This window comes from Ptychodera flava, chromosome 5 (assembly GCF_041260155.1).
Source record: "Ptychodera flava strain L36383 chromosome 5, AS_Pfla_20210202, whole genome shotgun sequence".
NCBI lineage: Eukaryota > Metazoa > Hemichordata > Enteropneusta > Ptychoderidae > Ptychodera > Ptychodera flava.
In genome coordinates, this window is record NC_091932.1 from 25,645,154 (window position 1) to 25,661,135 (window position 15,982).

Below are 15,982 nucleotides of genomic sequence, written 5' to 3' on the forward strand. Positions count from 1 at the left end.
GGGCACTGACAGCAACGTTATAAGCCTTGGTCCCTATGCTTGTATGGAATAATCCGCTGTCGAGCGTATCACGCAATATGGCGTCAACAACGTAGGCGATCGAGCGCATGCCACAGCCTTAACCTGTGCAAGTTTACCGAGCAGGTAGTATATTGACATTATTTTGCTTTACAGGTAAAGAATATAATCTCTACACAAATTTTCGAATGCCAGTTTAATCACCATGCTTTAACGAGTATTGTGCGCGGAGCCGGAGCGGGCGACCTAAGAGAACTTCCGGTTACCATTGCGATATGCCAGGCCAGGATATAAATTGAGTTTGAGTTGCACATGGGTGGTCAGATCGAAAGTGTACTCAAACCTCTCCATTAAAATGTCACAAAACGTTATTCTCGACTTTTAAACATAGTATACTAAACGTATTTCACATGGTCTAATATGTAAATTGGGCTTTGAATCTACCTGTTCAATTTAAATTTCCCGCGGGAAATCATAATGTTGACCGGAAGTGCCTACAGTTCTGAACGAGTGTTCTCGTCCCCGCTGGCTTGCAGTAAAATTACAGAACAGGGTCAACTAATGCTGTGGTAATGCCAGCTGCACTTACTCTAGCTCGAGGTTTTGCCTAAGGCGATGAGTTGAACGGCAAAATCGCCTAACCAAAAGAGTAATGAGGCTGTCAACTACGACGGAATTTCACATGTAATCACAGGTTGTGTGTTGTCTGTACTTGGAAGTTGGAATTTGGATGTGCACTGGTAGAATCATGTCTTGTGGAAAATGTTTGAAAACAATTTTACAAGTAATTTGAAGCCCCCCCCACTACGTTTACATGACAAATTCTATTCACGCAGACTTGAGCTTTAGTGTTCAATTTGATTGTTTAGCATAACACCATATTTTGACACACGCACTGGCAGTATTGCCCTTACATCAAACTCCTGGACAACTGAATCCATAAATGAAGCTGTACTTGCCTTGTGAAAATAGTTTGTTAAATTGTTTGTACAAATCAACCTGTACTATCAAATAAACCTGATGAAGACATTGCTGTATCCATTGTTTCAGCTTAAATAGTGATAGAGCATTGTGAATATTTTGATAACATATCCCAATAAAAATCATCGCTCTATCATGTAAAACATCCTTCCTTAGTCGATGTTTTGGTCACAAAAGCAGTAAAAACTGAGACAGTTCTGTGCTGTAAGTGATTGTGTCAGCAGCACATGTGAACTTTTATCTTGTAGGGGTTCAAAGACAAAAGTCACCTCTTGTGTACGCAGCCCTTGGAAATTAAACAAGTGTCCACGAGAGACAGGAAAAATTATCACTCCAAAATATTTCTCTGAACTTGGTCGGGTATCCTGTTCAAATGAGACAGCTGACCTCAGAAAAATCATGGAAATAAGACTTATTAACTTATAACTGAGTTCTTAACTTTCAACCTTAAGTTCAACTTTTTAACTTACATGAATCTTGGCTTGCTATGCTTGCTTTCCAGAAGACTTACAGAAATTTACAATCATAAAATTGTTTGAAAGCTGTACAGAAGCTGAAGGTGTACTTGTTAAAATGCCAGTGTTGAAGATCAAAGGTGTGGATGTGGACTTTCCCTTCACTCCCTATGCTTGCCAGGAGGATTATATGTCCAAAGTGATCCAGTGTTTACAGGAGGTAAGTATGGGAGTATGGTACTGGTAGTATGCGCCTCAAAATTTAAGGACTTGTACTTTCGCAAAAAGTTTCCTCAGCAAATCTTTCAACTGTGCTCTTGATAAATACAGAATAAAAATCAGGGGTCACTTTCAGTGCTAGAGAAACAAATTACTCAATATTTACTGATCTTTCAAATTCTAAATGACCGCTATACCTGTGTTTATATCTCTGTTGGGGAAAATTAAATTTTCGATTTTTACTAAACTAAGACAGAACTTTTCTTTGAAAACACAAGCCAACTACAAATCAATAACAGTGACTACAATTACAAACAAACCAGTTTTCTGTACACACAAGACCCTTTCTGGTACCACATTCTCTTCTCAAAGGACATGAAAGAAAATTTAGACTTTTGAAATGTTGAATGATTTAGAGTTCAACTGGTAGTGTGTATACCCATGGTACAGTTTTCTGTGAATACTTTCCCATGTACTGAACACACATCATTAGGTAGCTAACCATATTTCATTTTAAGTGAGAATAGCTGTATTTCATGCATCTCATGTAATTGAGGCCAAACCGGAATTCGAATCGACCACGGTACAAACAAAGCCATGTTCGCAAACGCGCACAGACGTACGTGTATTTCCATACGCGTTCAGTACACATGTGGGTTTGTTTGTACCGGCATCACGTGATTATATTTGGGCGTACTGACTATGTAGAACGGCGTACGCATCGCGTCCTTTTTATTCCGGAGTAGAACCATTGAGAACACATCTGGTATGATTTTGCTGCAGTGTGCTATAACTGAGTTTTGTCTCGCCAATATTACAGAAGAAAAATGGCATCCTTGAAAGTCCAACAGGTACCGGTAAGACCCTTTGCCTGCTGTGTGCAACACTGGCATGGAGAGAATCCTTCATAGCCAGTCAACAGCTGCAGTCTTTACAACGGTCGGCGAACGATGATGCGCTGTTCAGCAGTGGATTTGGCAAAGAACTGTCTGAGGACTTATATACTGCTGCTAGAGGATGGGGAGGAGCAGATGAAACAGGTACGTTAGGCACTGTTGCTTGGTTACAATCAGTGTACAAATTTGAATATTTTTCTGATGTCATTACTGGTAAGGCTGAAGGAATTAAAATTCTTTGTTCTGCGTCCCTGTGCATGAAGGTATTTGGAGGTTTTCGTGAAAAAAGCATACAGTGTATTTGAATAGGACTTCACTGCGTAGCTTTTCTGCCTACAAATTTTGATCAGACAAAAGTTATGGCAGAATTGTCAATTTTTCTATAGGATTTGGAAGACTAATCTTTTGCTGTGTGTATATGATTGTTGGTCAGGTATGGTTTGAAAATTTACAGGGTTTACATTGATTTTCCTGTTTCATCAAACTCATAAGTGGCAGTACATTGTATATATAAAAGTAAACCTTCCAATCTGCTCTTTTTAGTAATAGAATTATTGCTTTGTCATGTGCCATAAATATCTTATGGTATCTAATATTGTTCATAACTGGTACATACAGACAGTTTGCATGATTTTTAGCCGTCTTGAAGCAATAGATAGTCCTATTTAAAGACCTATGTGGTTGGAGTGTACCAGTATATGTACTTGTGTCAGGAAGTCATTTACCACCAAAATATCGTCAAACACCAGGCATAAAATGTTGTACACATCATGTACTTGATTATTTGCAACCAAAGTTTTTTTTTGTGTGTGTAGTACCCTCTGAAACCCACAAGTGTACCTTTATTAAACATTATTCACAGTCCACAGAATATACAAATTAAAATTTCATTTATATGCATTCTTTAGGCATATGCATTCTTTAATTAATCCTCATTCTACCAAGCTCCATAGACAAACCATGGAAATAAATACAACTTGGGAGACAGAGGATTCTTCAAGCATGTTTATATTCAATTCAATTCAATTCAATTACTTTATTATCCACAATAAATGCAGAAATTTTGCCTTCAGGCTCATCATATACAAATTAAAATAGTACAACTAGCAAGAGCATTCTATAAAAAGGGAGCAATGAGCAATACAGCATTAAACATTTACAGCCCATAAAAAAAACTTTGTTTTTGGTATGTAATTTTTTCTTCATGCCAAGATATGCTGACGAGTTGTAATGCCTGTGATACTGTGTTGTTTCTCATACAATTGTAAATAGAGTTGCGTTTGCTCTAACTACAAAATATTGTGCTTGTTTCATTATTTTCACTGTTCAGGTTTATTGATTGAGAAACCCAAGATAATTTATGCCTCCAGAACGCATTCTCAGCTATCCCAAGCCATTCAGCAACTGAAAGACACTTCATACAGGTAAGGTGTCAAGCCCCACTTGCAGTACTTTTGAAGTTTTCACACTTCCTCACCGACAGATCTGCATCAAAAGATGTTGATATTAATATAAGGGTGTCGGCTTTTGTGCATTAACTTTATAATGGCACAAACAATTTATATCATTTTCAAATTAATGCTCAGTGAGTGACATCTGTTGTTTTCCTGTCATTATCTTTAATGCAGAGCAGACGTTGAGGAAGTGTGAAATCTTTAAAGCAAGCATAGACTTTCTACATGCATCTGAAGTTTTGCAAAGCAGTGTGACTGTGATTTGATAACAGGAAACACACCTGTGCAGTTTACAGTAAAAAAATATAGTCCATACCATATGCGCCTTTCATTCACAAATATCACCAGTGAACAGAGGAATTTTCATGAAATTAATTTTTGCTCCAATATTTCTCATCATTTTGCGTATCCCTCATATTACCAATAGTCTAACAAACATATAGCAGATTCTTTTCTTTTGGAATTTCTCATAGCTAGCTGCTTGTTTCCAAATAGCAAAAATTACTGCCATGTCAAAGAGTTTAATTTTCAAGAAATTATTGATTCAATAAATTATTTGAGTCAAAAAATAAAAAAAAAAATTGGACAATTCTCACTCTGCCATACCTATACATGTACCTGGTACGTACACCAGTGATATTTTGTTGTGCACACACTGCTCTTATCCAGCAAAGCAGAGTTTGGGGAAACTGTCACATGCAATAATGTACCATAATAATGAAGCTGTTCAATTGCCACAGCAAATCTGGGGCCACCATGAGGAAAAGATATACAACCCTTTTCAGAATTAGAGCGCGAAGCCACTGCAGTGAACTGCAATAAAACTGCTACACACTAATTAGTTTCAGCTGTAGCAGCTGTCAAAGTCGACAACATTGTATGTTCCATGCAGACAGTTTGTCTGGGGAAGTTGAAATAAAAATGGTTTGTACATGGATCAGTGTATGGTAATGTTGCATTGTATCTTAATCTTGAACACACGGTGCCAATCGTAAACTCTCATTTACAACTCGAGCCTCAGACAGAGCTAGTTTTGCCTTTGTACAAGCAGACTTTTTGGTCTTTATCAAGTGCCTTGTTCAACACCAAAGTGGCCTGGGCTACAGCTGAAACTAATTAGTATAAGCAGTTTTATTGCAGTTCACTGCAGTGGCTTCGCGCTCTAATTCTGAAAGGATATTATTGTCGTACTTAAGTTAAAGGAAGGGGGAGATTAAAAAAGTTCAGGGACTCTTATAAAATTAACATAATATTATTAGGAGACCACAACCTTGCCCTTGTGAATGCATCATCCAATTGCTAAATTACAATTATATGTGCCTTGACCTAGCAACATGCTTGCTTGTGTAGTCAGTTCTTCGATGGTACCGGTAATTTTCCTTGTTAGGAAGTGATAAATAAGTATAAGTTTTCCACCAGTGTAATCTATTTATTCCACACATTTTTTTCTACCAAATCTATTAAAGATAGCCACAATATTGAAAAGTTTCAGATGGATGGATATTGCAAGGAAGAAAGGGAAAAAAAAACCCCGGAATGTTAATGAAATTATTCAAGCACAGTCATGATTCAAGATTAGGGATAGACAATCAGGCCTTTTGATTTGAAAAAATTGATCAAAGTTGCTGATTTTTCAAAATGCATGATATTAAAGTAATCAGTGACCTTCAAATTCTGCCCTTCACCGTGTCCTTGAATGCTTACACATGCACGTCTTCATGTAAAAACAAGGTCAGTTATCTTATGCAGCAAGGGAGATTATTTTTTATGGAAAATATAATGAAAAGCTGTTGCTTCAGGTTTTGCACCAGAAATAACCTTGATTCTGTTCATATAGCTCAAAAGTTTTCAAACAGAATTTGTAAATTTTAAGGCTTTAAAACCCCATGAGCTGTATGTTTTTGCATTTAGCTTTAATACCAAAAAATACCATCCTACCTGCGACTTCTGAGAGATACATGTATTTTGGATTTCCGTTATTACACCATACTGTCTTTGAAAATGTCACTATTTCAATCCTTGGTCATAGATTTGGTAGATTATTTGCAGCAGCCATATTAGAGTTGCCACTCAAAAATAATTTAGTTGTTGAAAATCTACATTGTGTGCTTGCTGCCAATGTTTGAAGAATATCTGTGATCACTCTTTGGTAAGCACTTTAAAGTATTAAGTTGCATTTGATTTCAAACCGTCTATTGAAAAAAATGCATATAGATACAACTTATTCCTTAAGGCCCATGATTTGCCTTGTACCAATAGAATATTCATTTATGGTATAAATTTAAAATTTGTTTTCAGACCTAAAGTGTGTATAATTGGCTCAAGAGAACAACTTTGTATCCATCCAGAAGTAGCATCTCAACAGAATAATAACACAATGGTAAGTATGTCAGTTGCAAAAACAGAGCAAAATTTGTCATTTTTGGCCTGTCTTTGTGTACCGGTAGTATGAACTGTAGCAGAGTGATGGCTTGATGTATCATCAAATACTAGCCTATCAGTTTTACATTTGAAAATCAATTTATTATCACATTTTAATATGCAACAGAATACCTGGCATGTGATCACTTTATGAATATAACACATTGTTCCTACGTAGTGTTTTTTGCAATGAACTAAGAGCATATGTAAATGATACTGGTGTTTTGAAACCCTGGCACCATACATGTATCTGTTGTCCCGCAGTTGTCCAGTATAATTACTTAGATACACTGAGAGACAACCCAGTAAAATGAATGGGAGCCATGTTAAATTGACTTGTTACCACCCTGACAAGAACACTTGTACAAATACATATTGTTATGAGTTGTCATCATTATCTTTGACATGATTGAAATTGTTGATAATTGAGTGGCAGAACTCATTCTGATGTATTGCATAAACACAGCCTTAACAAAACGATATTTCAAACAAACTAATCTATGAAAAGTATGCTTGGTGCAGATTACTCAAATTAAACATTATGGCCCTGATAAGGGGTTTTGCAGACAAGCAGAAATGGTTCATATTAAATGGATAACCGTCAGATTTTTGTCAAATTACCAAAATCTTTGCAAAACGTAGAACAGATATCCAGCTGAACACAGTTAAGCAAAACCCCTGTAATTACCCTTCAGGGCCAATTTGAGAGGTTTACACAATGAATATTTCACTTTTGCTGACCAGTGTGTTATACTGGACATATCTTTCATCTGCAGCAGAACTACACAGCACTGTACTGTGCACCTTTTTTTTCACCAGCAGCAACTCAAGGAAACTGAATCTGTGATAATGTCATTAGATTTTACTTTGGATAAATCTTAATAAATAAATGAATAAATAAATAAATAAATAAATAAATAAATAAATGGAGAAATCTTGATAAATGAATAAATAAATAATAAATAAATAAAATTTATTACATTGCACAGTATCAGCAATGATTGAAACCAGTACAAGCTGTGATGAAGAAGTTACCTCACGAGATTTGTTGTTTGTATACAGGTTCACATGTGCAGAGCAAAAGTAGGAGCTAGAACATGTCATTTCTACAACAAATTAGAAGGTAAGTATTTTGTATGGACAGAAACAAAACACGAGTGAGCAAGTACTCTCTTCTAATCACAACACCTATATCTTAGCCCAGGGAATCTTCATTCTGTTGGCCCGGTAGACAAGCTACGTGTACATGTTCATGTAATGCTGAAGGAAGTGTATGATAGTACTGTTTAAAAACTCCACCAAAATACAGGTACTTTGATAATGTACTGTCTTCACACTACCAAATATTGAAAGGACTTGCTTACCCTGTATTTCCTCATTATTGTTAACATTGTACAGCTGCACACATGTTGGTCCCGTACATTAGAAGTTGGTGTCTGTAAGCCAACTTTATTTATTTTTGCATAAAACAACACACAGTGATATTTGATACCTCTGCAGAATATATATTGCTTTCGCATGTAAAGGCTCTCCTCCTGAGGGAGATTGCTGTGTCATCACTTTTGCTGACATTTTGTTCCTCAACAGCAGTGTGTTGTAGTAGGTGATGGAAAGTGTACCTTGGCAAATTTGATGACCTACCGGTAGTCTTTTGAAATGCATTTACGAAATGAAACTATAAATCACAGAGTAGCAATTAAACATGCACTATACAAATGCATTTAGTTAAATTGATCCAATTTGCTTACAGTGTATGTTGACTTTGTGATTTGCATTGAAACTGTATGCACGCGATGTTTACAGTTTTGGAATGAGTTTGTGACAATGGTTAAACCATAGGGAAGTCTTACATGCAGAACTCTTACAGAGTTCGCGATTGCAAATGAACGATCTTTAATTCTCTGGCCACCATTTGATAATGTTTTAATGTTAAGAATCTGTAGACTGGAGAATTTAGTTTTGCAGTAATTTGAGTGTGCATGTTGTAATGTATGGACTTCTATCGTGTTTTAAATTATTGTCGGTTCATTACTGACAATAATACCATAGGTACTAAAAATATTAGTGGATATTTTGAATAGTCCAATCCTTGGTCTGTTTTTTGCAAAAGTTTATTAGCAAGTAATGTGGAAGTTAGATACAAAAAATTGCGGAATACTGGGGACAAGTGATGATTGAACATTCATGCTGTGTTTAATTAATTGATTTGATACTTTGCATCCACAAAACATGTCTCCACCGTGTAACAAAGTGAACACTTAACAAAGTGTCCCTTTTCTTTAGATAATACTTAATAGTATATGGAATTTCAAGTTTTTATGGTAGCTTCAATGATATATTTTTTCCTTTTCAGAGAAAAAGAGTGAGAAAGATTTCACAGAAAACATTTTGGACATTGAGGACCTCGTGAAAGCTGGTCAAAAACACAAGTAAGTATTTATTATGATCCACAGGAGAGTAATTTCAATTTTCAGAGATCTGCCTTTTCACCCCAAAACTGATGAATTTCTCCAACCTTAATGTTGAGTACAATGGGATTATACCAAAGATGGATAGTGCAAGGGTTATACACTGCACCTGTGGATGTCAGGATACCCAAACTGTATTTGGCTCTCAGAATGACATCAAGAAATCAGAATCCACCTCACAGTTTGATGTAATTAAACAAAATTTTGATTAAATTTATTGATGAATACAGGTTTCACCCTCATTAGTTGACAAATTCAGTGATGGTGTAATCATTTTAAGATTAATAGTATCAGAGAAATAAATATTAGATTTAAACCATAAACTTGATAGGGGCAACTGCACAGCAGAAAGTCACGCTAACAATTTACAATGTAGTGTAAATAAGTGTGACCTGCTTTTCTAGTCTGAGTAATTTTTCATTTTCCTAAACATGTCACTGTTATTAATTTTATTGGAGGCAAATGCATTGTTATTGCTGTATTGAACAGTTTGTGTCAACGTTCAAAGTTTCCAATTTTCTCTAATTTAACCAAAGTAGCTGTGTAAATCTCTATGTCTGACCCAGCTGTATCTGTTTACCTGTGTGACATTGGACTTCATGAAATCAAAGAGAGTCAATTGCTACATTGCGTTTGTTAACGGCTGAACAGGCTGACATGAAATTCCTGATCCTTTCAAAATATCAAATCAATTATGCCGCGGATAATATCTTGCAATTGAACAATAGTGAGAAATAAACACAAATTACGAAAATTTAATCAGGTTTCTATTTTATTGTGTTGAAAATTACTTGTTATAAACATTGACTGTCAAAATTTACAGATACATGATTTGTCATCAAATTTCATTATATTCTATAATTAGATATGTAAATTATATGACAAGCAACCTGTTACCATAGCAACATTATTCGAATTTTCTGTCTGGGTATGACAGTCACAAAGTGTAACCTTGAGTGAGAAATGTCTGCCCTGCAAAGAGTACCTGCTGCTGTAATTAGTAGTAACAGTATGGAGGGTTGTCTTGTTCACCATGGTAACGGCGCTGTCATCACTCTAGGGCAAACTGACAATGTGAGAAAGCAGAACACCTGTGTTGTCTCACAGTAAATCCGTGTGTTGAATGATGGCTGAAAACGCGCGATTAAAGATTTCATAATCCCACACAATTAAAATCCTTCTCTTTCAAGTCTACTGCTAGAGAAATTTTTCTCCAATATTTATAACCACCTGTTTACCAAACATTGTCCGGGGGGTGGGGGGGGGGTGGTGTGACCTAGCAAAACCACATGTTCAACAATGGCTGCAAAACACAGTTGCTGATGTCATAATCCCACAAAACCCAATTCCTGCCCTTTCAAATCTACTGCTGCAGAGATTTTTTTCCTTCAATAACTTCACAACTTTTTTCCTTTCCTGCAAATGTAATGTGCACGTTGATAATGATGCTATTCCGTCTCTGTATGCTGCAGGACTTGCCCATATTATATGGCCAGAGAGCTGAAAACATTGGCTGATATTATTTTCATGCCTTACAATTATCTTTTAGATCCTAAGGTAAGATGCGGTATTATTTATATCTGTTGTTCATCCTTTGCATTCTCAGTAAAATAATTATCAATCAATATAGCTTCATCTTTTATTCCTGGCATCAAATATTAATGGTAATAGTTATGTAACATACAATACTTTAAAAATATCTGGGCTCCTTAAGAATATCATGTATCTTGTTTCATGAATTACTCCTGATAAAATAGACGTCAACATCTGTCCCTGTATATTCTGATGATATTTTTCAACATCTGAGCCAAACTAGATTCATTTGCATGCTCAGGTTGTAAGCAGCCTGTTGTACTGACCTATTTTCCTGTCTCTTCTGCGAAAAACTTCAAATACAATAAAATTGGCCATATATTACAATCTCTAGGAACCACACGTCACTCTTCGGCCATAAATCTGCCATGAATATTTCAGGTGACCTTAATTCAGAATTGTCTTGTACTCTGATGAGATGGCATCTATCTGTGATGGAATTAGGCCGCCAAACAAGTTCAAGGTCAAAATAATTGCATTTTGTTTTCTTTAACTTTTCTTTCCTATCTACAGTCTAGAAGAACACATGGTGTGGAACTCAGGGGTAATATCTTGATATTTGATGAAGCACACAATGTTGTAAGTGCTTTTTCTATTCCTTTTCTTAATTTGGCCTACTTGCATAGATCATGTATATAACTTAAAGGCACATGAGCTGTAACTTTTGGCACTATTTTCATGATTTTACATTTAGATTAAAATTAGTTCATAGAAGTGTTCTTACTCAGAGATGTTTACTCAAGTATAATTATCCACTAAGTGGGACTGCATGGGGAGGTTTCAGTAAGACAAATAATAAACGGGTGCCGCACCCAAATATGGCCGCCTCAATATGACTACATGATAAACAGCGTAAACGGTACATGTACACATTTGAATCTTTACAAATACAACATGATGCAACCCACTGAAAGGTCGGGAAAGGGATTCACTCCTCTTTGACAAACAATTCTCTGTTTTTTTACATAACATGGCAAGATTTTGAAAATGGCGGGAAATTCAATTTCTTGCCTATTCTGCCACAAGAAAATATTGATGAGGCATAGTTAATGACTGTATCATTCAATTTGTAGATTGCAATGAATATCTGAGGAAAGTGAAGGTTGGACAAATTTCGCAGAGTTGCAGCTCATGGGCCTTTAAAACAAACGGCTTGACATCTTTTTTCGTAAATCTTATGTTTGGAATCAGATAGCTTTGCAGCTGCCCTTTTAATTGCTCATTTTAAAATGTACATTTTACTTCAAAAGGTGAAAGTATTTCTACACCATTTGTGATCTCATGAAGTAATTTACAAAGTTTATCTACTTATAGCCAGCTGGGACAAGAACCATAACTTGTCTGCTATGAAATATTTGTATTCAATATTCACACATGAAATCAGACCAGAATTTCACAGTTCAGTTCTTCGCACGTTTTTTTTTTTACTTGTTTTGTCTATATTAAATTTTCCTTTCTATAAGTGTTAGTACCGGTTCATGTATTCTGTGTTGAAATCTCACACATGCAAGGGTCTAGACAACTGTGTCATCTGCCCTCTGTATGCAGAGCACACGACAACAGAGTTTGTACGCCGCCGAGAATTATTCATCATGTAAATCTGTTTTAACACTTGTGATGCTGCCCCTTGACTTAATCTAATCAATTTCGAGACCTATTGTGCTTGACAGAGGGTGATATGTGATCTTGGTGGCTTCTATAAAGATTTAAAATATGTAAATTTCCTATATGAGTTGTCAAATATTATCTGAAATTCAAAAATCCGTGATTTGAAAATGGTTTTAGTACAGCACAATTTTATAATTAACCACCAACGCAGAGCTTCAAAGCATACAGAAATGCAAAGACAAAGAAGTTTGATGACATTTAGAGGCAATCTGTACGTCACTTAAATATATAATGAATGATGGGGAATGCTGATATTTTCCAAGAATTCATCTGTTGCATTCGCCTTTTTTTTTTCAGGAGAAAATGTGTGAAGAGAGTGTATCTTTTGACTTCACTTCCTATGATATGGCTTCCTGTGTCAGTGAGACAAGTAAATTACTAGAAAAGAACTTGCAGGTTGATTCATTGAATCAGCAGTTCAATACAGATTCATCTGGTAAGACGATGTGTATAGTGTGACAACTGACAATTACTGTACATTGTTGGACACCATGGGCCAGAGGCCAACACTGTGTCCTATGTCGCCACAATGTGTCTGTGTCTGTGTCTGTGTCTTTGTATGTGTCCACCCATCTCAGATTTTGTTCCAGCCATAACTTACATCCACCGGTAAAAATGTCATGCAATATTTGTACATCATCATGGAAATATTTAAATGTGATTATATTTGGTGGATGTGTTCTGCATAATTAACGGTCATTTGCATAATTAAAGCTCCATAAGCTGTATCTTTTGGCTATTTTTTCAGAACATTCGTTTTGTGGTTTCCCTACACTTTCTGCATTGAATCCCTAAACTGTAATTTAATGCCAAGTATGTAGCATATCAACACAACCTATATGAGTATAATCTCCATTGTTATTGTTGAAAATTGTATTCAAGTCTGGACTAGAATTCATTCGTAAACAATAAACAATGATCATTACACATATACAAGCTGTTTTGACAAAAAGAATATTTGTAATTTCAGACACGGTAGTTGACATACAGAAGCAGAATACTGGAAAACTTGCCATAAGTTAAAGCTTGTGTCCCTTTAATGACTTTATGCATTAGTCTATATCTCAGTAATTACTCCACCAAATTTGATTTGATAATATGCAGGTACTCGAACTGTTCTATGGTCTAACTAACGTTTGGTGGAGATGGCTTACAGATTAAAAGCTCATTTGCATATTTAATGTTTTTCTGCAACTAAGCTTTATATCAAAACAGAGCACTGATTTTGACAGAACGTATGCTGTTTATTGATCATACATGAGTCTACTTATGATGTTTTATGAGCATTACGTTCTAATTCTTGGCACACTTGCATATTTAATGAATTTAGGATATATATTAATATTGAAGACGGAGATTTTGACAGTATCTCTGCTATTAAGTGATCATATTTTGGTTTAGGTATAATGTTGTAAGTTTGATGAGCATGACATTCTATTATCAGCTCATTTGCATATTTAATGAATTTCTGTAATGAGGATATATATATATAATATATATATATATATATAATATATATATATATATATATATATATATATATATATATATATATATATATATGTATGTATGTATTTTGAGGGCACAGATTTTGATCATACTTAGGATCTAGTTTTGTGTTAAGTTTTATGTGAAGGAGATTAATTAATTTCTGTAATTAGGCTATGTATCAATATTAATTTCTGATTTTGACTAGTGTTAAAGTATAAAGAGTAAGAGTAAGAGTAAAAGTTTGATGAGGATGACATTCTAATTAATAGGTCATTTGCATAATCAATTAAATTATGTAATCAAGACCATGTATAAAAAACTGAATGTACTGTATGATTAAACTTCTTGAGTACATTGATTATGCTTTTATGACCATTGAGTACTGATTAATAGCTTATTTGCATATTTAAGAAATTCTATAATCAAGCTATATGTCAAAAGTGAATCTGATATTATGGTATGACTGAATTTGATATGATTTCTAAGCTACAAAAGCTACTACTTTAAGTCATGTTGGAAGTTGATGGATATGACATCATAATTAGTCATTTACATATTTAATGACTTTTTGTAATGAGGCTCTGAACAAAACTGAATGGAGTGGATTAGATCAGACTTGCAAGGTGCATTTGACATACTTTGAAGAAAGTTTAATGAGCATGACTTGTTTATCTCATATTTACGTTATGTCAAGCAAGTTTGACAAGTGTTACGTATCATAATTAGTTCATTTGCATATCTGTATATGACGCACTGTACATAGGCCAAATATCACACCTGAACACTCTGAATTTGAACAAATACAGCATTGATTAATGACCTGTGTTTACCTGGAACATCATGACAAAAAGCATCAAGTTTGTGTATAGCATGTACAAGTATGGGGATAAACATCTGTTTTAGTAATTTTTGCTTCCACACCGTGTTTCTAATGTATCCTTTTGGTACAAGATGTCCACCTAAGTCTCACTTTTAATTACCGAGTTTCTTCAAGGCTGTATCACGTGACATACATGTACTGAAATGTTGACATGCTGAACTGACAGTTCCAAACTGATATTGACTGGTCTTGTACAGAAAATACAAAAAAAAGACAGACCCATGAATGAAAATCTTAGTTTCAGTACAGATTTACAGAGGAAACTGCCAAACTTCCATGTATTTCACACTTGTAGACTAACAGCTATCTGTGGTGTAGGCAACAAAAGTAATTACACTACTATCAGGGGTGTGAAATGTCCTTAGGGGATGCAAATAAAGCTTAGATATTAGTGTCCCTGTGGCAAGTATGGCTTGAAAATCTCTTAGTGAATCTAGAGACCCTGATAATTCAGTCATTGCCTAGTATGCACACAATAGTTTTTGGTGGATTGACCAACTAAATTAACCCTTTGAGTGCTGTGATTTTTCCCAACAAAATTTTAGTGCAACATTTTACCAATTTTTGTGAATTTTTCTGAAATTGTTTTGATAATTTTGGACTGAATGGACATTATATTACATGGGCTTCATTTTTTTATCAAAATTTTGGCGAAAATCTGAAAAAATTGACTAGGATATATTTTATAAAAGCGACAAAAATTTACTTTGGCGCTTAAAGGGTTAAGGTATTGCCGATTACCATGCAAGCTGTGACACAGATCCATGGCTAGCATGGAATAGTCGGATTGATTTGTATTGGTTGGATATGTTTTCACAAGATTTGTTCTCTTTGTTTTTTACCCAGTTAGTGAATTTGATACTGCCGAGCTCTATCAATTGAAAGGTAATGTATGCTTACTTTTGTTTACCCATGTATTAGCAATGCTGTAATTTGGTTCTTGATATGTCTTTTTTTTTGTGCTTGTATCGCTATATGTTATTCTGTGGTTTGTTTTGATATTTGTCGGTATGGAAGTGGTTTATTTTTCATATCTGATTCTGAACTTTGTTCTCATGGCTCACTGTGTTATGGAGTAGACAAGTAATAAGAGTAAAACTAGCCAATTTATTTTTGTATTCTCAAAATTTTTCAATTTTGTATTTCCAACTATAAGTCATGCATACTTCCACAAACTTCCCCTTGTTCTAATCTGATAGTGCATGCAATATGCTCTGCTTTTTTATTGAAGATCTATTTGACATCAATCAGCACACTGAGATGTAACAGTGTATAAAATTCTGATTCTAATTATATGGGCCAATGCTTGTAGCTACAGATTGGCACAATCTAGCCCAACTGGCTAGCATACATCCTGACAGTATGAAAATCACAAATGTTTCATACATGTACATTTTTATTTGTCAAACATGATACACTGTTGAAGGCATTTAATTTG

At 35.1% G+C, this 15,982-nt stretch overlaps 1 protein-coding gene across 1 annotated transcript in view; it reads left to right on the top strand.

Moving 5' to 3' along the window:
* Positions 1-42: 42 nt before the first annotated feature.
* Positions 43-15,982, top strand: part of LOC139133375 (regulator of telomere elongation helicase 1-like) — a 38,150-nt gene continuing 22,210 nt past the window's right edge. Inside the window, 11 exon segments of the mRNA XM_070699935.1 lie at positions 43-144; positions 1,502-1,674; positions 2,494-2,713; positions 3,900-3,993; positions 6,322-6,403; positions 7,507-7,567; positions 8,798-8,873; positions 10,385-10,469; positions 11,019-11,084; positions 12,471-12,609; positions 15,391-15,429. Coding sequence (XP_070556036.1) covers positions 1,573-1,674; positions 2,494-2,713; positions 3,900-3,993; positions 6,322-6,403; positions 7,507-7,567; positions 8,798-8,873; positions 10,385-10,469; positions 11,019-11,084; positions 12,471-12,609; positions 15,391-15,429 — 964 coding nt within the window. The 5' untranslated portion in view covers positions 43-144; positions 1,502-1,572.